The sequence below is a fragment of the Agelaius tricolor genome, unplaced genomic scaffold (assembly GCF_023055355.1).
Source record: "Agelaius tricolor isolate 1412-34295 unplaced genomic scaffold, bAgeTri1.0.p SCAF_2, whole genome shotgun sequence".
NCBI lineage: Eukaryota > Metazoa > Chordata > Aves > Passeriformes > Icteridae > Agelaius > Agelaius tricolor.
In genome coordinates, this window is record NW_027269262.1 from 52,360,048 (window position 1) to 52,385,739 (window position 25,692).

Below are 25,692 nucleotides of genomic sequence, written 5' to 3' on the forward strand. Positions count from 1 at the left end.
CCCTATTCAAGGGTATTAAAGTAGCATGTATGTGTCTGAAATTAGTATAAAAGAAACCAAGCCAAAAATTCTCTGAGACTTGTCTTAAGGGATTGCAGTAAATATCAGGTACTTAAAGAGATGTTATATGATTTCATATATCAGAAGGTTGCTTGTGTGATGATGTCAATGTTCATTGTATTGCAAATCTGGTATAAATAACACACAAAAAAGTGAAGGGTATTTTTTTAATAACAGAAAATTAGTACACTTAAGACTTCATTTCTGCAAACATTTACATTCAAGCACTGTCACCCTGTAAAGCACCTAATAATTCCTAAATCAGATAGCTGTTTTATCTTCACATTAAAAATATGAAAATATAATATAAACATATAAAAAAATTTGGTGACAATGTCTGTGTAATGCTTAAACACTGTATTTTTGGATTGCAGGCTCACTTTTAAAATCTTATATGTTCCTTTGTAACACTTGATATTTCCTGAAGAGAAAACTGAATAAGAAACAGTATTTTAGAATGCACAGCAGGTTCTCTTCTTAGTTTCATTTAGAGATACAACGTCTAAGTCATGTAATACACCGGATTTCTGAAAAACAAACAAAAGCAAACACTTCATTAAGATAACTAGAACACAATGGTTGAAAAGTTTGCTTTTTCACATACTTTAATGTAAAATATTTGGTGCAGTCACTGGATATGTTTTTCCTTTGAATATTTAATTAAATTATTCAAGTTTTCTAATAAATTAGATGGAAACTGATGCCTACGCAAGTCCCATTTGGCATCTTTACATTCTTTAGCTGCCTCAAACACCTCTCCTAAATCTGAAGGGAACAGAAAATGTCTTTTGAGGAGTCACTACAAACCATACATGCCAATCCTGTAAATCTTTACTCACATGAACTGTTCTATAAGTACAGGTTCTTCTGTTGACTACAAATTTTAGCTGATTTTCAGTTAAGTACCATTATCTTTGAAGTATTGAGCATGGGTTGGAAAAGTACAGTTTAAAGGAACAGGTAATACAGAATATTAGTACTCACTAAAGAAAATGCACAGGCTATTAACTATTATAAAGGATGTTAACTTGTTTTGTGAAATTCAGTAAAATTCTGTTTTCTTGCCTCTATTTAATAACCAGGAATACCCCCAAATGGAAACAGCTCAGTCTTTATCATGATAAACTATCAAAATAGCACTCCACCCTTGTAAAACATTTATGTACTGATTGCAAAAGCAGATTGTAACAAAAATGAAAATCATCAAAACCAGGACTCTTCCTTTCAGCAATGAACTCAACTAGATAATTAATGTTGACCAGAGAAACAATCAAACCCAGTTGTGCAATGCAGAACATGTTGCAATCTTGTTCTCTGAAACTATGAACACTGAACCCTGAACTAGGGCACAAAGACACACAGGATATTGTCACATGCCCAGGAAAATGAAAGCCCCAACTTTCCTACCTGCCACTCTGCTGCCTGTGTCTTGGCAGGTCTAGCAACCAAGCACAGAGAAATAAGTACAACCTCTGGATTCACCACATTCCTCTCTCAACCCAAACCCAACAGCCATAAACAACCATGTCTGACAATAAAGAAAGCTTCCAACAATCTGAGCTGAATGAATGAAATCCAAAGCACAGGAGAAAAAGAAAGGAAGAAGGGAAAAAAGGGCATAATGTAGTACAGTACTAATCATGATTCAGAATTGAAAACTTACACATAGAAAGTCACAGGGTAGTTGAACACTGACTACATCCAGAAAGATTCACTTAAAATTACTCAGCTGCATCAGAATGAGGGTAAAATATAAAGTCTCCCCCGTGCTACAAAGAAGCTTTATGCCTCTTTGGCTAAGAATATTCATCACTTCCTAAAATTCTGGAGAAGATGCATGGAATTGGGTTCCTTTTTCCTTCTGTAGCCATAGTTCCAGCTCTTCCAGAGTGTTGGCTGCGCTGTGCCAGAGCTGTCCCCACAAAGAGTGGCTGAACTCATTCCTCCCTGAGGCTGCAGGGACCCAGGGAGGCTTCCACAGTGCATAGTGCTGGGGGGAGAACATTAAACATCTGGGAAGGGATCAAAAGTGATGGATAGAGGAAGGAGCAGAGGGCAGGAAATGTATTGTGGTGTCTAATCCCCAGGATGGATGCTGAAGCTGTCATCAGCAAAATTATTAGCAAATATGGTCTGACTAGAATATCTGAAGACTGTTGCTTACTGATTTTAGAAATTTCTTGTCATAATGAATTCTCCACATAAGGAAGAAATACAGCAGGTGCACTTTTACTTGGGGTTGTTTGTCTGTTTTGGGTTTTTTTGGCTTTTTTTAAATTTATTTTTTGAGTGGGAAGGACCAAAAGGCATAGCATTTTTATTACCCTTGAGAATTCCTAGAAATACCAACATGCAGCTTTATAGCTTCTGATTAGTTTTAACTTTTTACACAGTTGTGGCTATTATGATTTCTGCTAGGCAGAGACAGTATTTGGTAGTCTGCAAGCACAGACAGTACATTTTTGTAAAATAATTTTTTATTAAGATCTTTTTAAAAAAGGGAGCAAGGCAGATTCAAAATTACACAAACATAACCTTGTCATCTCAAGAAATAAGATACCACTCTGGTTTAGAGATAAGATTCTGAGGGGAAAATAAAAGCTTTGGAAGACAATGGTACAGTAAGAAATTTAATTTCACTCAATTGAGACCAAGAAATAACACTGAGCATTGATTGTTGTGAACATCAACTAAATAGGTTTTGTTTCACCCATGCTTTTTCTGGAGAAAACAATCAGTTTAGGTAGTAAAAGAGCTCTAGAAAAATCCCCATTTGAATTACCCTGTGACTTTCTATGTGTAAATTTCAAAATTCAAGTTTCACTTACTTAGAGGAAACAGCAGGTAATTTGAAGATGTTGCAGATTGTACTTCAAGACCAAACTTCCAGTCAAAGGGGAGAAACTTACATTTCCTTAAACACTAAGGATACTAATTTGCATCCTTAGCATTTTACTACTCAATAGTACTTTTAGATGGTAAGTAAGCTCTTCATATATCCTTGGCAAGGATCCTCACTACTGTTAAGTGATTAAGAATGATGAAACATATTTGATAATGCAACAGTTCTTACAATCTCTAAAATCATTATTTGTTAGTTCACCTACAAACTAGCCAGGACAGACAGACAAGAACCACCACTCCACAAATAAAGAACAGTCATTTTAAAATTAATTTAAAAGTTGAGGACTATTAATCACTTCAGTTTGTAAGACTGTTCCATATAGGGCCTTTGTGAAGCAAATAAGGGTCTGGGATCCATTTAAGCAAATGTGCTGCACACATATTTAAAAAGTGCACGTTCATAATCTAAAGAGATACGTCAAGTCCTGCATAAAGCACTGAAGCCACGATCAGATTTGGGCAATCCCACATAGTGCTCAGCCTCAGCCAAGCCTTGGGAGAGGTGGGGCACCCCCTCTCCCGAAATTACAGCAGGGAGGTATGCAAATCTCCCACCTGTGAGAACAAGGCGGGCAGCATTCCTCCTCCAGGGCTCCATGAACACCAACACTTCCAGCTCACATTTCAGCTCAGCTGCTTGGAACTCACTGCTCCACAAGTCAGCCAACAAACAGCCAAAAACTGAAAAGGTGAGAAGAACCAAAATGGTACCAAGAAGCTGGAGTTTCCACTTCAGTATCTTGGGCAAAGTGAGGTTTTGAAAATACCGCCACAGACACAGATGCCTCTGTACCCTGCAGTGATTTCAGTAAGATGTTGAAATTTCCTGCTATTAAATACTAGTTTTTCCTGTTAAATAGTGCAGCAGACATGTCTCACCTAACTGGCAGGCATCTCTGCAAGCCAGTTTTAAACTTCCTGCTTAAAACTTCCCTTCTGGCTGTCTCTCCTGCCCACTTCTAAGCAGAATTTGTATCACTGGCATGCAATAGATACCTAGACACAGGAATTGTGATGAGATGGCTCAGTTACCTTTTTTTTTTTTTTTTTTAATCAAGGCAAGAAAGCTAGGGTAGAATACAAAGGAAAATGTAATGGAAAAAACCCAACAACCTCTCTGAAAGTTTTCTAATGGAGTAAATATATAAATCTTCATTAATCTCAGCTGCACATTCCTTGCTGAAAACCTACTCAGGTAACGGTGGATCCACCTTCTCTAGCACCAGTTTTTGGTATTTTGATACTGGTTAAGTTATTTTGAAGGTGGGGCTCACTGTGGGTTTGAAAGAGTGACAGGATTTTACTTTATCCATATCATGTTCCCAGTCAAAGTCAGACCTAGAGTGCTTGCTGAAAAATTAGAAGCTTTGGAGGAAAACAGAAGAGACTGGAATTGAGGTTACTATTATTTATAACTTCTTTAAATTTGAGGATTTTTACTCCTATTAAAAAATGATCCTACTTAATTACTGCAATAATTTTGTTTATATTTAATGGGGATAGTTGACAAAGACTGGCAGAGAACTTCATGAAGTTAAGTCCCATGTGACTTCAGTGTTTGACCTACCATTAGAGAGAGCTCAGTTATTAATAGTCCCGACACTTTTTATGTATTTCCCCTATATTTGGGAATTCAAATTACCTGTTCAAAATACAAGAGAGTAGTGTCTCACAATCACAATAGGCTGGACATGGCACAAGCAGTACTAAGCAAGGGCTAGGGATATATTAGCAGGGAAGGCAATCAATCACTGTGGGAACAGGTACAGGAGCAGGACAGGAGGATATGAGGTCTGGCACAGCAGGATCCAACTGCTGACTACATTCCTCAAGGAATGCTGATGAAGGTCTTGCTCCCAAAGCCTGCTATTCCACCATGTCTGAAACATCTAACCCACTGGCAAACCTGGGGCTCTATCTCCCTCTCCTGTTACTACCATTGAGACTGTAACAATGTTGTCCTGCAATTAGTTATTCACAAACTTGAGAAAACAGGTGTGGATCTCCTGCGAGGTTCCTGAACCCTACAGATCATCTAGGTGATATTTAATATAGTTGCATCATAAAAACTCTGTTTAAGAGAGCAATATATCTTCAAAGTCAATATCCCGCAGAAGCAAATGCCAGAAGTAAGCCAAGTCTGTAACTTTCTTTTTTTGTGTTCCTGGAGTTTAATTTATTTAATTTGAATCATATGAAACCATACAGGCTGAGATATGGAGGCCTCCATAATCAATGGAGGGAGAAAGGCACCTCCAAAACACAATTTTATCCTAAAGACTCATCTCTTTCCATTGAATAGAGATGATTCCAGACAACCAGACCAGTCATGCAAATTTTAGCTGGCTAAGACTGCATGCTAAGATGAGTCTCATCCCCTATACACAGATGATGTGATTAAGTTTTGATTTACATGGCCTAATTATATGCTACTGTTTCCAGAAAAATATCTGGCTCATTCAATGTCCAGAACAGACTTTAAAAAAATTAAATAAGATAGCGTAGTTAAATTTTGCCTTACACTGCACCAGCACTAAGTGGGTTGGTACCATTTATCCTCTTTGCTTTAATCTCTGTACCTCTGTTCCCACATATGCAATGCTGAATATACCTAATGTTACTAAGAAAGTTAAGGAGATAAAAATCTAAAATGGATAAAAAGTACAGCAGTACAAGCATTATGAAAAACCTCTCGAAGGAATTATTATTCTGTGGTCAGTACAAGATAAATAAAGGGCAAATAAAGCCTGGGGCTCCATGCATGACTAAGGGTAATAAAGAAACACCGAGTATGCACTGCTGGAGACACAGGGATCTTTTAGACAAACTAACAATTCCATGAACCTCAGCAATAATGAAATCTGATTTCCTATGGATTTAGGTCTTGAAGTGAATTAAATTTGATATCTGTGATGCAAGTTCCAGCTGGAGTAGCTGGTTGAAGCATTTTTCAGTCTCTCTGTGTAGTGGTCTCTAATATTCTATGAACTAATGCTGGAGACTTTCCTTCTGCAGAGTACTCTGCCTCTCACCTTATTTTCAAGGAACTACTCAGGAACTTAATTATCTTTTAGTTTGATCTGTCAAATTTGTTTAAAATCAGCTAAGAAGTTCCAAAGGTACTTTAAGAGCAAAGGAATAGAAAACACAGTATAATCACAACAATCTTGTTGCCATAGGAAAGAAGTGTAAAGAAATGAAGGAAGGGCAAAATTGAGGCCTGCTACTTCTGAATGTTCATCTCAAATGACATCCAGCTGTTAAACATTAAATGTTACTCTCAACAGCACAGGGCAAGGTCTTAAATGGATTTTCACTGCTCTCTACTCAGGAGATATGTGTTTATTTAATATGATTAAAATAGTCTTAGTAGTCAATCACTCTTGGGAGGTAGGCAGAATATAAGTTTTGGTTAGTTTTATTGCAGTTTTCAGAAAAAGGTGACAACTCCATTCTTCTTTTTGTTTTTTTAATGGAGCTCTGTCCCGATCCTAGTTTAGAAAAATACCAACAATCACACCCAAAAGGACATATACAAAGGCTTGTAATATTTTTTGGAAAACCTACTTGAGAACACTACTGCTTGCCAGGCACGAAACCAAAGAACACAAAAGGGCAAATGCTAACTGCATTCTGGGTGGTATTTTTTTGGTTTTGGTTGTTTTTAGAGGACTGACTCACAAGTTCAAATAGTTCACTGGCAACCAGAAGCATTGTCAAAGAACAGCTGTCATCTATTAATGAACAGGTTTAGGCATATCTGAGATTCATGAGACTTGTGAATAAATAAAATACTGTTATTTATACATGCCTAAGCAAACTCCTGGAATAATCTATGTCATTAACATTTATTTCCACAGCAGCCTTTCAATACCATCAAATTGGTTATTATTGCCCTTCTCCAAAAACTCATCAGTCAGAGGAAGTTAAAACTCCTCTGCATTCAGTTATTATTAACTGATTGGTTTGAAAATTGTGAGTTCTCAGAAATATGGCGTGACTCCTTAGTTGTTACCAATGTAAGCAAAAAAAAACCCTCAAAAAAAATCTGATGGTTTTCATGAGCCTGCCCATGTAAATTAGAGCTGCAGGACCAAGACCCAGCATAGAATAGCTGAGATGAGAAGTATCTAAAAGGTCAAGCAGCACTTTAGTTATCCAGATCACTGGGATACAGAAGTCTTCTCTCCCCCTTAAGCCCACTACAAGACAAACTGCAAAAAAGATGGGAAAATGAGTACAAAATAGTGACAATACACTGAAACACTTGTGCTTTTTTGTTTTGTGTTGTTTAAATGTCTTTAATATGAAACTTTTAATATGGTTTTTTTCCCCAACCCACCACTGAACCACAACCTTTTCTAAATTTTGAAAGAGTCAAGAAGTTTAGTACTTCTGTATGAGCTCTATAACTCTGGACATCAATCTTCCCCATCTACAGGAGTGCTTTGTGTAAATGAAGTTACTAAGGACATGCCCACAGTAGATGGCAAACAAGAATGTACATAAAAAGTCCTAGATTTCCTCAGATTAATACAGTCTACAGCAATGCATCTGAGAATGGTCTACTGCCTGCGAGCCTACCCTGCTTATTTATCTTATCTCTGAGTAGGCTTCACGCACTTCCCAAAAGCGTGGCCATAATAGACTGTCCTAGGGAGTTCCTTTCTTCTGTGGGACTGGGAAAGCAATGATGTGCTTCCACTGAAGCATCTCATCAGTCTGGGACAGATGGTCCATTGCAGAGGGCAGGGATGCCTGATATCCCCAGGCATAAGTGCCTTGGGCCAAAATACTGTGCAAAGCTGTATCTCCTTTTTACAACCAGCAAATACGTATTTCACCACTACCAAATGGATGTATGACTGAAATTATCTCAGACTGGCATCTATCATGTCATTTTTCACAGCTACTAGTCACACTTGCTACTGCATTTTCCATTCTCCAAAATTTCATCAGTTAGAGGAAGTTAAAATTCAAGTAGTACATTCAGATTTCACAGTTTTGTGAACAGGCAAATTATTTTGTCGAACCTGAAAACCATGATGAAACTGTATAGTAGAATTTTTTTTTCCTAGCAAACTCTTTCTTATCAGCCCAGTGGTAAAACCAATTGGGCTAAAGGGGTTCTTGTTTAAATCAACAAATGCATTTTACTAAAAATGGCAAATTATACACCAAAGTAATGGTACACGATGCCGCATCAGGATTCCAAATATTTTTAGCTAAGGTGAAATGTTACTACAGACAAATATGACAAATTCTCATGGGCACACTTTCCAAACACACATACATGCAGAGCATACAACTGTTCAAAGCAGTTCTAATTAAAACCAAGCAGTAGTGTAACATGTTCAACGTGGCCTGAATTTTTTTGCCATGTCCACACTACAAACTCCGTGAATTTTCATGAAGGTGAGTAGCAATACTGAAGTTTCACTTACCGTAAAGTAAGTGTAGGCAATCTTAATGGGAAAAATACCCAAACATCATTTCTGCATGTGCAGAGAATTCTCTTAGCTATCATCCAAACACATTCTGCAGAAATGCTCACTTCACACATATTTGTCTTTGCAGCAGTTATGTTCAGTGCTATTGTTTTGTAGTTTTCATGTTTCATACTAACAATATATTCTCTATTTACAGTAGACATTGTCTCTTTCATTTACAACAAAATCAGTTATTTTACTTGAGACTTTTTTCCAACAAGCTCAGTAACTCAAGGGCCTGCCATTATCCTCCTGTTCTAAACAATATTTGACTGTTCAGTTGCTGAGCTTCACTTTTATGTCAAAGTAACCAAAATTTTTTTTTGCCTTTTTTTTTCCTCCCCCAAAATAACCAATTACAACTTGTGTTAATATGTAGTATGACAAGACCCCAATTTAGAAGCACCATCCCCTGACCAACCCCTATGGCTACTTAATCAAAACACTGCTACTTGTGACTTTGTCATTAATTTTGCTCATTTATCTTTATTATGATTTGAAGAGTATTTGGAGTGGAAGGTTAGTTTTGTACAACTAATATTGGTGATGAATGGCAGTGATAACACATTGCATGAAGAACATCTATTAAAGTCTAAAATAGTATTCTGCTGCCTAAAAATAAATTGCAATGCAAAATATTTTCAGAGCTAATGAACAATAATTCAGTCCTACAAAAGAATTGCAACTTTGAGGAGTAAGGGCCTTTAAGCCAACACACTCAAGTTAGAGAGATGCTGATTCTGACAGATACAATATTGATTCTACCACTAATTAACTCAAATCTTTAGGCCCTGACTTCAGAAGCACTAGTGTAAATCAACCAAACAAACAGCTATGAACCTTGGATAAAACATTTGATTGCTGAACATAAAAGCTCCACTGATTTCATCATCATGCGGCATCTTCACTGTGTGCGCACTCTGCAGAAACATAGAGGAAAAAGGAATCTTCCTGGCACAGAAGTGGAACTACTTGGGAGCTTTTAACCTCACCCTTAAAGGAAAGTATGGGAAATAAAGCCACAAATGCAGTCTTCCTGAATTTTCACTTTCTCTCTGAACTGTATTGTACCTGCTCACCTTTTTATTTTTCTGTTCTCCCATGATTCTTCTCCCCCATGTTCCTCCTCTGTATGCCTGCAGTTACAGGATCCCCCCAAAGTACTAACTCCAGCATGCAAAAACAGCATCAGCTGTGCTTTGCTTAATCTATTCTGTAGTTACAACCTTGTTTACCCAATCTGTCAAGAAAAATCTCCCATCTTCTTTCTCCTTGGAAAAGAAGCCTACCTTTTCCAGGATTTCCTTAGTCAAGACTGAGAATGCATCCTCGATGTTCACGTTTTCTTTAGCACTGGTCTCAAAAAATGGCATTCCGTATTCCCAAGCAAGCTGAAAAACAAATGCAGGAAATGGGATGAACATTCTTCAAGAAAAAAACCAGTTCCTAATACTAGTAGAAAGCAATATGAAGGTGTTCTGACTGCTAACACTCCATAAAAACCCTAATTAAGTACATGACTGCTCAGTAAAGTACTCTATATTCATCCTCAGTTTATAAATTTCTGGTACCTTTTAAAACATTCTTCTAAAATTTGTGTGTTTTCAAAACAGCTTTTTAAACCAATCTTTACTTGCAAATAACAAGAAAAAAATCCAGTGGGTCTGTTCTCAGTGTTTTGATTTATTTGGAAAATTAACTGTCTCCTAAGCAATTATTTAGAGGAAACTAATGGAGTGCCGGCAGATAAAAATATGACAAGAACTGTTGAAAAAAAGTGGCAGGATGAAATACAAAAAAAGAGATGTTCCCTTATGCTAGACAGAGAGAAGCACAGAGATAACAGACAAGCAAATAAGACATATGCATGTAAAATGATATTATGGTAAAAGGCAAAGAGAGAAAATACTTAGATGGGCAGCATAGACTTGGTTGATTTTCTTTAATTTACTCCTGTTGTCTTATTTCCAGTGTATTTCCATTACAGATAGCTTTGAGTTATGTTGGCATGAATAAAAGAACCTCAACACAATATATATACAATAATCAGACTCCAGAGTTTTAGTCAAAATATAATAAAGATTACACTTAAGGTAAAAAAACCCAAAGTAAGTAAAATGGTTTCCTTTCCAAAATGCTACAAGAAATTGTAGTTCTGAAAATAAAGAAGAGATCTAACTGGTTCATTAGACAGAGACCACTTCATAACTTCATAAGGGATTCTGAAACTCATTGGACTGCTGTGAACTGTTTTCGGTACTGCAGCAACTTGTTACAGAAAGTTAAGATCATTCAACTATTGCCAGTACAAAACAGTGATGCATAAGGGTTCATAAAGAAAAAGACAAGCAATAAAAGAATACTGGGCTAATAAAGTAGAGAGAACTACTGGGTCACTGATTATAAAGTACACAGAAACTACTATTAAATGCCCTTTTCCTTCCTTGTATCATGTAACAGGTTCCTAGAAGTTACCTATTTACAAACTTTGATGAACACATACCAACCCTTTAAATCATGGAATTGCAGAAATAATTTGGAAAGACAACGCCACTTGAAATGAGGCTACTGCCCACACAATACTGGGTCAGCCACGGCTTTTCCTACAGAAGTCTTGAAATCCACCAATGATGGAGATTCTGTAGCTTTTATGGGACCCTCTTCAATGGCTACATCAACGTTTTAGTGCAACTGGTTCTCCTCAACTCCAACCTGAACCTCCCAAGCCAGGACCTGTCTGCTCCCCATCTGTTTATTGTCTGTCTGTACAGAGAAGAGTCTATTTCTGTCATTCCTTTAGTGCCACTTCAGTTGCAGCAGACCAGTAACTGCTCCTTAGCCTGCTCTTTATCGAGCTCCCTCTCCTCATGGAATACTAGTAGTAGACACCAATCACCTTTATACCTGTCTGCTGGACCAGCTGCAGTTTCTCAACACCCTTCTTGAAATGGGAGAGCCAAAGCTGGACACAATATTCCATGTGGCCTTGTCAGCACTAAGTAAGGGGGGGTAATAATTTCCCCAGATCCACCATCCATCATCCTTCTAATGTAGCCCAACACCTTTAAAGCCATCAGGGAAGACTGCTGACCTATATTCAAGCTGGTGTTCATTGTAACTCATCAGTCTTTTGTGGCAGGGCATTGACTCATGCCTTGGATTATTCCATCACAGGTGCAAATCTTTGCACTTCATGAACTTCACGATGTTTCCGCTGGCCCAGTTCCCAAGTTTATCAAGGTCCCACAGAACTGGTGTTCTCCCATGTGGTGTGCCAGTCACACCCCTTAATCTCATGTCACATGCAAATCTCCTTCTATCATCAGCCAAATCACCAATGAAGATGCCAAACAATGTGACTGAGGCAAGGCTGACTGCCTATAGTTCCTAGAACCTTCTTCCTTGCCTTTTTTAAAAGACACATCACAGCATCAAAAGGGATCTCTTCTAACCACCATGATTTTTCAAAGTTGACTGACAGTGGCTCAAATCACAATGATCAGCTCTTTCAGCACACTTGGGAGAACTTCCTCATGTCTATGGGCACATCCAAATTTCCTAAGCAATTTCTAATCCAAAGCTTTCACACTGCTGGCTGACCTGCTCCTTTCCAAACCAAGAAGGGACCTGCAGGGGTCTGGGAGCAAGCTCTATTTGTGAAGACCAAAGAAAAGAAAAATCAAATCAAATCAAATCAAAAAACCTTGACCCTTCTCTGCATCATGTTACTACATTGCCCACTACACCTATCAATGCACCCCCATTTTCTCTATATGTGCACAATATTGGTCACAGAAGACTAATGTATCTATCTTTTAACTTCACTCTGCATACTGCTGAACTTTGTGGCAAGCAAGTCCTCCAAAAGTGTAGCTCAGCGCAAAAACCCCCACTGGTCCAGTGGTAAAGCAGTTGAAAGTATGAACATGTATTTGGCTACTCCCTCTCTGAAAGACCATAGAAAAGTGTATTCAAATAACTACTTTTTTTTTTTTTCCCTTTGGGAGCATCTTGAATAGATCCATAAATAAAATACCTAAATACATTTACAAACATGTGGGAATTATGCTACTGAGAAATGATATTTTATAATATCCTTGATAACAGTTTGGAGAACTTGTCTTGAAATAAGCTTGTATCTTACCAACAACAATAAAATAAGTAATGCTAATACTACTTCCTAGCAAAGTGCTGGTGTGATTTCTTAGTGCTGAATCAGAGAGATCTGTGATATTTCTCTGATAGCTGAACCTGATTTATAGCCTTGAAACTATAAATCAGGTTCAGCTATGAAGACAGCAAAAGCAAAAAAAAAAGAAAGAGGATTTTACTTGGCTTTTTCTGTTAGAAAGATTGGATAGGAGAAAACCAGCCACATTCTACCAAGTCATATAACCTTCAGCATTTTTATCTTTCAATGAAAATGATAATCATATTGGGGGCTGAACAGAGGAGCCCAAGAAGGTTGAGTTAGAACTTTTATCTAAGTGAATAAGAAGCAATTAATACAAGAAAAATATACTTCATAGTGTTAAAATTAAATATCTCAATTTCTGAGTGATCACAATTACATACGTTTGTACAAAATGAATTATTACATGATTTTGTGCAAAAAGAAACAACAAAAAAATTTCTCAGCATTAAACTGAAATGAAATTATACACAATAGCCACTCAGTTATAACAGATTTTTACAGAAATGCCAATATAGATTATGAGATTCCCAGGGAACCTAGAGTTCTTCTGTGCAAGAGACTGAACAGAACAGCACTTTAAAGCTCATTCTATCAGGGTAATATGAAATATGTAACTACAAATTATTATTTGTCAAAGTTGGAATTAAACTGTTTCCCCTCTTAATTAGGATATTTTCTTCTTTAGAGTGAGAGGACAATTACTGTGTCTCTCTCTCTCTCTGCTAACAGAATCTTTCTGCAGCACATTCAGTCAGATCCTTTAGCACTTGTAAATCATATTAAAAGAAGAAGTAGTATAACAGAAGAGTTGCCTTGACTCAAGGTCAAACACAGGCAAAATCTAGAAAGCAGACTCACTGGGGAGGACGTAATGATTTCTTTCTGAAAAAAAAAAAAATACTACATCAAGAGGAATTTTGGTTGCATGGTTAAGGACCCATAAGTCAGAAAATGTCATGGTTAATACCCTAAGCAAAACCCTACTACTGCCCTCTGGTGCACATGCATCCAGTGACTCTCTAGGTTTCTGACAGTGCATGCTTTGTGTGAGACTACAACATGTATTTTTCAGTAACCTTATTCCTTGTACACAGATATGGTACATTAACACTGACAGCATCTTCCATGTGAACTATGAACTCTCAGGAGTGTAATGTTGTCCAAAAGTTGATGTTATTTTTTTAAAGTTTCCTAATCTGGGATTATATAATTGGCAAGAAGCTATCTGTGTGTTTTTCTTCAAACATGAGACATCCTGCTTGACTCACCATGCCTGAAAGCATAACAGGAGGGCTAATTCCAAGTTCCAGAGAACAGATTCATACAGTTTGCAGTAGCAAAATTTACTGGTATATAGGACACGCTGTCCTGCAATATTTAATTATTATCCCAGTTTCTTCTGTCATAGCATGGCTTCTGAATTTCCTAACTGGCACTCAGTGAAAGACTTTTGCCATTCCCTTTAGACCAGCACTCCCCACTTAGTAAGTTCTTCCCCCACCCATGATCAGCAGCTAGAAACTCTACTGCAGTTGAGTCAATTATATGTGACATACACAGTTTTGGGGAGCTGGATGTTCAGTATTTGTCCAGTCTTATTCAAGGCTATTTAAGAGACAATGCAGATCACTTTGCACAGGCTGCCAGAATAGTTCTTTCACTGGTGGGTGGTATCAGAAAAAGTATGCAGAATGTATTTCATTTTAATAATCTACATTACAACAGTGCTCTGAAAATGCAGTCTATATAAGATTTCTGTTGTAACATCTAAAACTTTTAAAGTACATTTTAACCTTTAAAAGAAAAATTGGTATTCTGATGACATCAGCAAGGGATTACTTAATGTATTTCTAGCACTCTAGAACTTCACAACTGTTCTTCTAGAGCCAAGACCTAATAGAACTTTTGGAATTCAGGAGCTTTTTATCATTTTCAGTTTAACAGCTCAGTCACACACTAAGAAACTCAGGAGGACCCAAAGAAAGTACTAAAGATACCTTTTCTCCTTTCTGTTTTGGAACTACCCGCTCTGACTCCTTATCACACTTGTTGCCCAACAGTATTACGTCCACTTCATCACCTGCTTTCTAAAAGAGAACCAGCATTAATAAATGTCAAGTAAGAAAAAAGCAAACAAAAAAAGCTCTTCACCTTAAGCTCACAGTAACCTTCAGCACTCCATTTCCTTGAAAGTAAAGGCTAAATTCTCTCATGACCTTCATATGTGCAAATATTTTCCACCAGTTACTGGGATTTGGAGGAAAACAGCAAGGATGGAAAGAGCAGAAAAAAGCTACTTGGAAGTGCCACGTATAATTTCCAACCTCTTTCATAAGATATAAAGTATATGGTGCATGGGCACCATCTTCTGATGAATGCTCCAGCTTGAGGCTTTAAAGTGACTGGAAATGCCCTGAATTCACAGACATTGCCCTACTAAAAGTAATAGATTCATGGATTAGCATATGACTCTGCTCTACATCCAGCACTCACAAGTAAAAGGGAAGGAATTTGCTGCACCTGAAAGAGCACCTCTCTGTGCTTCACTTTTGCACACAGACAGTAAAATTACTTTCAAAGTGTTCAAACTCAACATAAAAGTCTGATTATTCCAAGACACTAGGAAGAAGGCAATAGATTTTAATGAAGTAAAATTTAAAAACCTCATTGATTTCAAAAGGAAGAAAAATCTACCTTTTTGACCTTGTCTCCTTCTCTGTTCCTCTAATCCACTCACATACATGATGACTGTGAAATGCACTGGGTTTTTCACATCAGTGTTATTTTAAGATAAGTAATTTTAACTATACGTGACTAGAATAATGACAAGAAAAGGGAATAATTCTGCAACAGCATGTGGAATTTGAAAACTGACACTCATTGTGAAAATCATAACATTTAAAACAGCTTTTGGTGCTTAAATGGAGGACACTGAGGGTCTCAATCTACAACTGAAGCTACTGTAGTCTGATGCCATGGCTTTTATTCTGGAAGTACATGCTCCCACAGCTTCCCTGAAGACTCAAAAGGCCTGGTCTCAGGCTGCAGATCTCTCTACAGGGACTTTGATGAAATCTCTGATCTCTGTCAAATGCTTAACTTTTGTAAATTTGCCATAAAACAAAATCCACCACAAGCATACACAGAAAAACCTCTATTCATCAAAGGATGAGAGAACACTATTTTTAGTCTATTTCTACTTTTACAACAATTTTTGAAGACTTCATCAGTAGGCACAATTTAACATTAAGGAACATTATTTCTTTTTTCTTATTCCATTCTCCTCTTAGAGTCATCTAGACTTATTTCATACCCACAGTTTATTAAAATGAAGTAAACTCTGTAAGAGTACAAAGTAGAGGCCTAAAATAATGAATTATTCTAACCCTGGATTAATGGACCAAAATGTTGGCTGTTTCAGAATGCATTGAAGCTTCACTCATTAAGATCAGTGGCTCTCCTACATAAAACCACATATATCAGCCCCAAAATAGGCTAAATAGACAATTAAATCTCATTATGTAATCAACCTTTAATTTGGAAGAATACTGAAGGCTGATGAAGGTTTTACAAGTGGCATTTGACTTCACTGTGAAGTTAGAGGTAAATACTTGCATACTGCATGTACAAACCAACTACATTCGTTCTGTAACTTAATTTCTCTATTAACAGCACAAATTTTTGCAGTAGGAATGTTCTTTCTAAACAGCATCAAACAATAACAACATTTAAATGAGGTTTGAGGTAGCAGGCCTTTCAGCAAATATTTATTAGTACTACCAATCACAAAGTATTTACTTCTGCAAATAACTACTATTTCTACCTCAATATAATGTATTAATGTATTTTCACTTTGTCTGGATCCTCCACCAAAGCACTTAGAGTTCTCTTTTTTTAAAGATGGTATCTTGCAGTATCATGCATTTAGAAAACTGAAGATTGTTAGTCAAAATGATGGCCATTTTAAATTCTGAAAACTGATTATGTATGATGTCTGAAAAAATTAAATCAATACGACTAGGCAGAAGTTTGACCATGTGCTCAGCTGGCATAAAAACTGCACGGGTACACTGATTTCAACTGGCCAAAAATATGGCTTTGCAGTGCTTCCAAAAGCTTGCTGTACATTTTCATGCTCTGTTATTTATAGCTCAGGAATAAGCTTTCCAAATGCAAAATCTATAGCTAAAAAGATGAAGGCTATTTTACAGTTAAAATCCTATTATGCAAGTCAGCACTGAATAAGCTCATAGACTCACTAAACATTTTTCCCCCATATTATGAAAAAGTACTATTAAAAATCATCAATTTCATCAAGGCAGATATAATTTTTTTCCAGATAAAGTTTTACTCTGGTATCTCAAAAAATGCCAATTTTTGATTCACTCTTTCAGTTTTTCTTTGCATTTTAACATTTCAAAGTTCACATTATACTGAAGGTTAAATTAAATATAATCTGAACCTGAAGAATACCTACACTACTATATTTTGAGAAAGAAAACATCATCATTGTATTTTTCTGAAAAAAATGGAGCCAAGAGATTTACTGAGACTGACCAAGTCTTCTCAAGTGTTTGGCACAGCTTGGAGCCACCACGTTTTGGCAGAAGGGTTTTTCTCCCACTGGGTTCCCAGGCAGCTAGATGTGGCAGCAGCAGAGCCAGGCTGCTCTGAGCAGTGGCCACGGGAGGGAGCAGCAGCAGAGACTCCAACCGAGCAGTGCCACATCCTGGACTCGGAACACTGGACACTCACATCACAGTACCACAGTCTCTGTAGCACACTGCTGACAGGGGCCACCCACCCATGCCCTTCACCCTGCTGCTTAATGTCCACCCAGCCAGGGAAATACACAACCTGACTATGAGGCTATTAACTGTCACAGACAGGTTTTATGAAAAAATCCTTGCCTTAGGATTTTTTCTCCTGAGAAGATGAGAGGCCTCAGGAATAAAATGTAAATGATGGTTTTCTGCTGCTTTGGAATGCAACAGGGGGATCTGTGATTGGTCTCATGTGGTTGTTTCTAATTAATAGCCAATCATAGTCCAGCTGTCTGGACTGTCTCAGTCAGTCACAAGCCTTTGTTATTCATTCTTTTTCTATCCTTAGCTAGCCTTCTGATGAAATCCTTTCTTCTATTCTTTTAGTATAGTTTTAATATATCACAAAATAATAAATCAAGCCTTCTGAAACATGGAGTCAACATTCTCGTCTCTTCCCTTATCCTAAGACCCCCGCAAACACCACCACAATTAACAGAAATCAAAAATGCAAAAGTGAAAATATCTTGCTCATTCCTTTCGTATATAATTTGTCTGGGGATTTGGGTGGGGTTTTTTTTCAAATATTAAGTCTTTCTTTTCCTACAGTTTTTATTTTCCAGAAGTGCTGTGAATTCATGTGAGTATGAAAAGTAGCAGACACCTTTTCTGTGAGAAAACTACACCATATCTGTACTTAGAGACTATTGGAAGAAATTATCCCTTCGCTTCTTAAATGTTGAACACAGATCTACCAAGAATGATCCCAACCTCCCCTGCAGAAAACTCCCCAAGATGATTATGAGCTCACCCAGAGTCCTCATTTAAAGTGGATAGATATCCCTCTATCCAGGGATACATCTTGCAGAAAACCACCTTGTCCCTTCACCACATCTTCAGGATGTAGCTGTGAAGGGCTGCTTGATAGTGATACTCATTAATTACAGCTTGAAAAGGCAACAGAAGTTTCTTTGTAGGTCCAAACAGTGAAACTGAGAACCCATGCCTGATAAATAAACTATGGGAATTCTTAAACAGTCTGTATTTGAGGAAGAAATGTAGCTTTTCACATTTGAAGAAGATGTACATGGTCAAACATCAAGATGAAGGCAGAGCTGGAGAAGGCCATAAAACTGGGAAACTTCTTACTCATTAGACAATGACACTAGAAACCTACCCTTTGTAGTACTGAAGAACAATTTGTTAGAAATAGATTGTCCTCAGAGTGTCTTTGAAAGCATCATGGGCAGTGCTCATATTAGGATTGCCAAACATGTCTCTTTCCACATTTTTTCCTAAGTGCTACTTTATGACCTCCATTACAAATGCTTGGTTTCCAGGACTTCAGTGGAAATAAAAGAATGATCAAATTTATTTGTTTACTAGCAAATTTAGAATGCAGTAGATATAAACCAATTTATTCCAAAGCCAACCCAGGACTACAGACAAACCAATTTAATAAAATGACAAGAGCAAGAATTTTAAGTTCTAATCAGAGCCATAATGACAAACCTATCTATGAATTGGGAGAATTCAATCTTTTGACATCAAGCTTTCCTACCTGAGGAAGAAAAACTGAGAAGAGCTTCAAGTCAAACTAATTTGCACTTATAAAGCAGTTTGCTGTGCTGCTTTTATTTAAGTATGATGCTGAAATACAGTCTAGCTAGTGTCCCAAATGCACCAGAGGAATCAAACCAAAAAAGGCCACTATGCAGAAATGAGAGCAACTCAATAATTCATACAGTTCATATCCCTCCTGGTTGAGAGGTCACTTCTTCAGGTAGGACAAATAGAAAATTAATGTATTAAAAGAACACTAAACTACTGTAACCAAGACTTGCACAAGAAAAGAAAATTATCTTCTCCATGCAGAAAATTCTGTGATGGCTGACAATTTCCAGCACAGAGATAATTGTTAGGAGCTGGTATTGCCACCTCGATGGCCACATCAGGAGACTAGCACAATTAAAACAAATTCAAGGTATTTAGAAGTAAATTATGACCTACCATCTATGTCAACCATTTTTGGGGACCCAGATGCCATGTGTGAATAATGGAGTGATTTAGGTTGGCAAGACTTCTAGAAGTCAGCTGGTCCAGTCTTCCACTCAAAGATGGGCCAACTTCAAAATCAGGTCAGGTTGCTCAAGGCCTTGTTGAATGGAGTTTTAAGTGCCTCCTTTAAGTGATCCTCTCTGGGCACCTATTTGAGCATTTGAGCCACTCTATTGTGAGGAACCTTTTGACAATGTTAGTTGGATTCTTGTTTAAAACATCCTGGAAAAAACTGTTTTCTGCAAAATGATTTGGTACACAGCTGCATGCATTTATTTAATTTGCAAAGGCCAAGCAGCATCAGCCTTTCAGAACAGGTGCATACAGTAGCTAAAAGCCAGGTCAGCAGGAGGAACACTTTCATAAATTGGACATAACCTGAAATTCTACAAATAAAGAATGGTTTCAGGTTCTAAAGTTATCTTCCTGCAATTATCATGCTTCTAATGAATGCATTACAAATCCAATATTCCTATATTGGACTTGCCAGTAATGTCCTAAAATATTAATCTGTGTATGAGTATATTTTTCTAGCAAGCTTTTAAAAAGTACATTTATGTTACTTAGTTCCCTCTAGTTCTGAATTCAAATTTTACAGCAATACAGATATGGAAGCATATTTGTGTCTTGTACTTCCTTGGACAATAACTCATTTTTAATAGTGAAGCTGCTGTATTCCACACTTAAACTAATTGAAATATAATGAGAACATTACTGGTAATCTGATTGTAATTGCACTGACTGGCCAGTTTTTTAAAATCAATGGGAGTTTTTAAGAATACTAAATTGCTTGGATTGTTATTTTCAACTGTTGCAAAAATGGCTTAGCACACTGAACAGATTTTTAGAAAACTTTCTGTTTAAAATCTTCATGTGCAAAGAACCAAAAGATGAGAGCATAATATAATAACTGAATTGCCTCCAAAATTCCTGTTCGACTGCTTCAGGTGCAAGCTTTACACCTATTAGTCTGGTATTTAGTGAAGTCTGGATTCTCTCTGTTTCCCTTTTAAAAACTTATTTATTTTTTCTATACTTGCATAATTTAAATGGTGCTGTAGCAACAGTCACTTTGATTTTGGGCATTTGTAGGGAATTAAATACTGGTTTACATTCACAGACCAAAGAAAGTGCAAGGAATGTCACCGACCTCCAGGAAGTAATTAATTTTCATGAAATGCCCTGTCTTTTAACAGTTATTGCTTAAAAACATTTCTTTTGCAATGAATAGCCCCATATATTTTCACCAAGACACTTCAGAAATTGATATCCCCCTAGGACTAAATTAAATTTTTTATTACTATCTAGCTCTATTACAACACTAATTGCTAGTTTTGAGATTGGTACAATCAATCATGCAATTTACATTCCTAGAAATTGTTTTAGATTATTTTTCCATTTTTTAAACTTTAACAGAAGTACCTTCAGGGGTTAAGATTAAACAGTCTAAGTTTCAATACCTTGAGTACATTTACACAAAAGTTTTAAAATGTCACAAATGGAGAGGAGGCTTGTGCAGGTGTCATTTCCTGATTGACTAAATCAGATCTAAACCTGCATGGTGGCCACAGGAGCTACTCTCATCCTTCCCTCCACCCTGGCCATACAGCCCTGATACCTTCCTGCTGTTTATGGCTGTGCACTGTAGGCCACTGAATCAATCACCCTGTTGATCTAATTGAAGATGACAGGACAATATGACCCCATTGGAGCCAGTGTGAAGCCAGAACAATATTTTCTGTTGAAATATAGATAGATAGATAGATAGATAGATATAGATAGATAGATAGATAGATAGATGGATGATAGCTAGACAGACAGAAAAGGATATATGCAGGTAATCTACATTTGCAGTTTCAAACTGCCCTCATACTGTTTGCTGAGCTAAATCTATGTTAACCATGAAACTGTACAACTGTAGTGGCATATCTAGCTGTGACTTTTATTTGGCCAACAGAAGAAAGGCACATGCTTTTTTTAAAAAAGTAAGAAAACAGATGTGTTAGTTTAAAGTTTGTGCAGACAAGCCAATAAGAATATTGTGTCATCGAATCTCCTTTGTAACACATTACTGAAGTTAGGCTTTGTTACCACTAGGACTTTTAAGATGCCTCTAAGGTCAAGAACAATGATTTAGTAGGTTACCAGAGTAATGTTTTTAAAAATGAGATATTGTGTATGTAATGTTTTCCTAAGGGTATAAGATATCCCATGTATATACTGTTGGATATATGATCATGTGTAATTCATTAATTCAGCTGTATACTGAAGCTGTGAAGAGAGAAAATAATGCATTTGATGGTTTTATTTCAAGCCCCTTGTCCCAAGATGAAAAGCCCCCTTTCCTATCCATGCCCACAAAATCACAAGAGTATTAAAAAACTTGCCTTAAACTTAACTTGATTTTGATCAATGGAGAGCACTACCTTGCTTGTATTCTTACACCAACTTCCACAAGCATACTAACTACAAACTGCTGTGCTACTGCTGAGGGGAAATATCACTGCTCCCTACAGCCTCCTCAGGAGGCAAAGTAGAGAGAACAATACTGATCTTTTTTCCCAGATATCAAGAGACAGGGCACATGGGAATGGCTCCAAGTTGTGCCAGGGATATTCAGACTGGACATTAGGAAGCATGACTTTGCCGGGGTCAAACACTGGAACAGGCTCCCTAGGGAGATGGTCAATTCCCCAAGCCAAATTAAGAGGGATCTGGAAAATGCTCTTAATAATATAATTTAACTTTTGGTCAGTGCTTAAGTGGCTGGGCAGCTGGACTAGATGATCATTGAAGGTCCTTTACAACTGAACTATTCTAGTCTAAAACTGCCTTGCCTCTATCTAAAAGAGAACACATCCAGAGAGACCTACCAAAAAAGACTTGGAATACAGGGTTAGAGTCAGCTGAATGATCTCTTGTCTAAGGGCTTACCCATGCTTCTGTCCCTTCACATTGTCTCCAGAAATTCATCTTCTGGCCTTCCTACTCTTACCTGTTTACCTTACTGCAGCTCCAATAAGTGTCAGACCTTTCTATGAGCCTCTCAAACTCACTAATAGAGCAGAAAAAACACTCAATTTCTTTTGCTGTGATAATTTTCTACCACATTAGGAAGTCAGAGCGAAGCACAGAGGGCTCTGACAAGCTCCAGTGGGAACACATACCCTGTCTGGCAGCCATGTGCTGTTGAATCACTTCCTATGTCACATGAAAGCACGTATTTCTGGCTGCAGCAGCCCGAGCAGCTGAGCTAACCAAACAGCCTCCCACCCCATTTCCTCCCTCTTGAAACCATCCTCTCCAGGAATATGCAGCAAGGACAAAGAGGATATTTAATTCCTTTGATCTTGGGATGAGGTAACTACACTGAAGTAATGAAATTAGGAAAGGGAAATCACTGGCTGTGATACAGAATTTTGATATGGAATCTAATTAAAATCCCAGGATGAGCTCATGCAGACTATCTATGCATAGCCACACCAGTGACAAGAGCACCATAATGCAGCATGCACAAAGAGGGATTGGAAGCTATGTTTTAGAAGTACTTCAGAAAGCATTCCTCCATCAACAGGGGCTTGCCTAAATATAAACCATGTTCCAGTTTCAGATGACAGTAATTCTACTATCATACTGTGTGCTGAGTTAAATGCAAGAAATTCTGGTCAGAAACATACAGGAACAAGAATACCTCTCATGCAGTCATTTAAAATGACACATTAATTACCTTCATTTAGTGATCAATTGCTGACAGATATATTTACCTCATATATGTCATTTATCCAGATTGTTATACTTTGAAAACTCTTCAGATTTGTGATGTCATACACGAGAACAAAGCCTTGTGCACCGCGGAAATAGCTGGTACTAAGTGTATGGAACCGTTCCTGGCCAGCAGTATCCCTGAAGGAAATTGTAACAAATCACACACATACAAACAAACAAACAAACAAAAAAGAGATTATCAGACTGCAGAATCCCCAAGAAAGATTACTTTACTTTAAGGAGTATTGTTCAAATTTTAAATTATGTACTCTAACACGAAAGGAAGAAGAAAAAACACAGATGACAGAAAATCTGGGTGCCAGATATAGCAATAAAAGAAATACACTGGAAATTCATTCTGTATGATACAGCCCTACTAGTGAAGCCAAGCCAGTGGCTGAAACCTGAGAGTAATGTCAAGCCCACCATTCCTTCTTTATATAAATAATTGAGGTGATAAAAAGATGTCAGATGAGATCCCCATATTTTGACAACCCCTTTGTAAACTGTGATACAAACAACAACCTGGTTTAGATGGAAGACAGGTTTTGGGGGAAAAGCCATAAAATATAAGGACACACTGGTTCTTACATGTAATGCCAGAACTTGAGGAAACAAACACAAATGGGATCCCTCAATCTGCTTCAGGAGATGTTGGCTACAAAGTACCATACCTGAAATGTTTCTATACTACTACACCAAGCAAGAGGAACAAATGAGACAAGCTCCAAGCTTTGTCCCAGTCCCAGAGACATGACATCACTGGCATGACTGAAACCTGATGGGAAATAAAATGAACAAGGAAGGTGCATGCCCAGGGGAAGCAAAGTCAGGTGACATGGAAAGAACACAGAGATTCTGTCTGCCACTATAGGGAGAAACTGTGTGGAATTGAAGCTGACAGAAACATGGGAGACAAAATTTTTTCAAATATATGAATGGCAAAAGGCGGTGTAGAAATAACATCAGCTCGTTACAGGATGAGGATGGTCACCTCACCTAGAGGGACATGGACAAGCAGAGGTGTTTAATGCATGCTTTGTCTTCAACACAGATGACAGACCAAGGGGGTCTCAGCACCCTGAGCTGGAGGACCATGACTGTGTGAATGATCAACACCCGGTCGACCCTGAAATTGTGTGGGAACTGCTTCTCCAGCTGGATCCCTACAAATCCATGAGGCCTGATGGGATTCATCTGAGAATTCTCAAAAAGCTGGCTGATGTCATCACAAAGCCTCTCTTGGTTTTTAAGCAGTCTTGGGAGTCTGGAGAGGTCCCAGCTGACTGGAAGCTGGGTAAAGCTGTCACAGTTTTCAAGAAGGGCAAGACCCTGGAAACTACAGGCCTGTCAGTCTCACTTCAGTGCCCAGTAAAATAATGAAAAATATTATTCTGGGAGATAAACCTGGACGACAACACAGTGTTTGCCACAGACAGCACAGCATGCCAAAGTCCTGCTTGTTGAACGTGACTTCCTTCTCTAAAACGGTAATCCACCTAGTTGATCTAGGAAAGGTGACATGGAAAAGGAAAGCCAATAGATATGATCTCATTGAACTTCAGCAAAACTTTTGGTAGTGTCTCTCACAGTACCCTCCAGACCAAATGTCCAGCACACAGCTGGATAACCATGCTCAGTGATGGGTGAGCAGCTGGCTCACAGGCTGGGGACAAAGGTTACAGTGAATGGGGTGATCAGGCTGGGGTCTGGTCACCAGTGGGGTTCTGCAGGGCTCCATCCTCAGCCCACTTCTCTTCAACATCTTCATTAACCACTGGGATGCAGGATTCAAAGGGACACCAAGTTTGCCAAAGACACTAAATTGGGAGAAGCTGTTGACTCCCTCCAGAGCAGAGAGGCCCTGCAGAGAGACCTCAACAAATGAGAGGACTGGACAATCACCAACTGCACGAAGTTTAACAAGGGCAAGGGCCAGATTCTGCACCTGGGATGGGGCAGTCCTGGTCCTGTGTACAGACTGGGGAATGACTTGCTGGAAGGCAGGGCTGCAGAAAGGGACCTGGGGATCCTGGTCACTGGGAATTTGAACATGAGCCAGCAGTGCCCTGGCAGCCAGGAGGGCCAAGCATGTCCTGGGGTGCACCAGGCACAGCAGCACCAGCCAGGCATGGGAGGGGATTGTCCTGCTCTGCTGTGCACTGGGGCAGCCTCACCTCAAGTACTGGGGGCAGTTTTGGATACCACAATATAAAAAAGGCATCAAGCTCTCAGAGAGCATCCAAAGGAGGGCCATGAGAATAGGGGAAGCCACACAAGGAGCGTCTGAGGTCACTTGGTTTGTTCAGCCTGTAGGAGACTGAAGGGAGACCTCATTGCAGTCCAATTTCCTCACAAGGGGAAGCAGAGGGGCAGGTGCCAATCTCTTCACTCTCATGACCAGTGACAGGACTTGAGGACATGGACTGATGCTGAGTCAGGGGCAGGTAGGCTGGCT

The 25,692-nt window shown here is 38.3% G+C and overlaps 1 protein-coding gene across 2 annotated transcripts in view; it reads right to left on the minus strand.

The window, feature by feature from the left end:
• Positions 1-213: 213 nt before the first annotated feature.
• Positions 214-25,692, minus strand: part of LOC139600699 (ras-related protein Rab-10-like) — a 32,702-nt gene continuing 7,223 nt past the window's right edge. The window contains exons 3-6 of one of the 2 annotated variants that reach the window (XM_071449075.1): positions 23,234-23,372; positions 14,646-14,735; positions 9,743-9,844; positions 214-587 (exon numbers count right to left, since the gene is read on the minus strand). In XM_071449075.1, coding sequence (XP_071305176.1) covers positions 513-587; positions 9,743-9,844; positions 14,646-14,735; positions 23,234-23,372 — 406 coding nt within the window. In that variant the 3' untranslated portion in view covers positions 214-512. The remainder of the gene's footprint in view (positions 588-9,742; positions 9,845-14,645; positions 14,736-23,233; positions 23,373-25,692) is intronic. The other variant, XM_071449083.1, reaches the window with a different exon arrangement.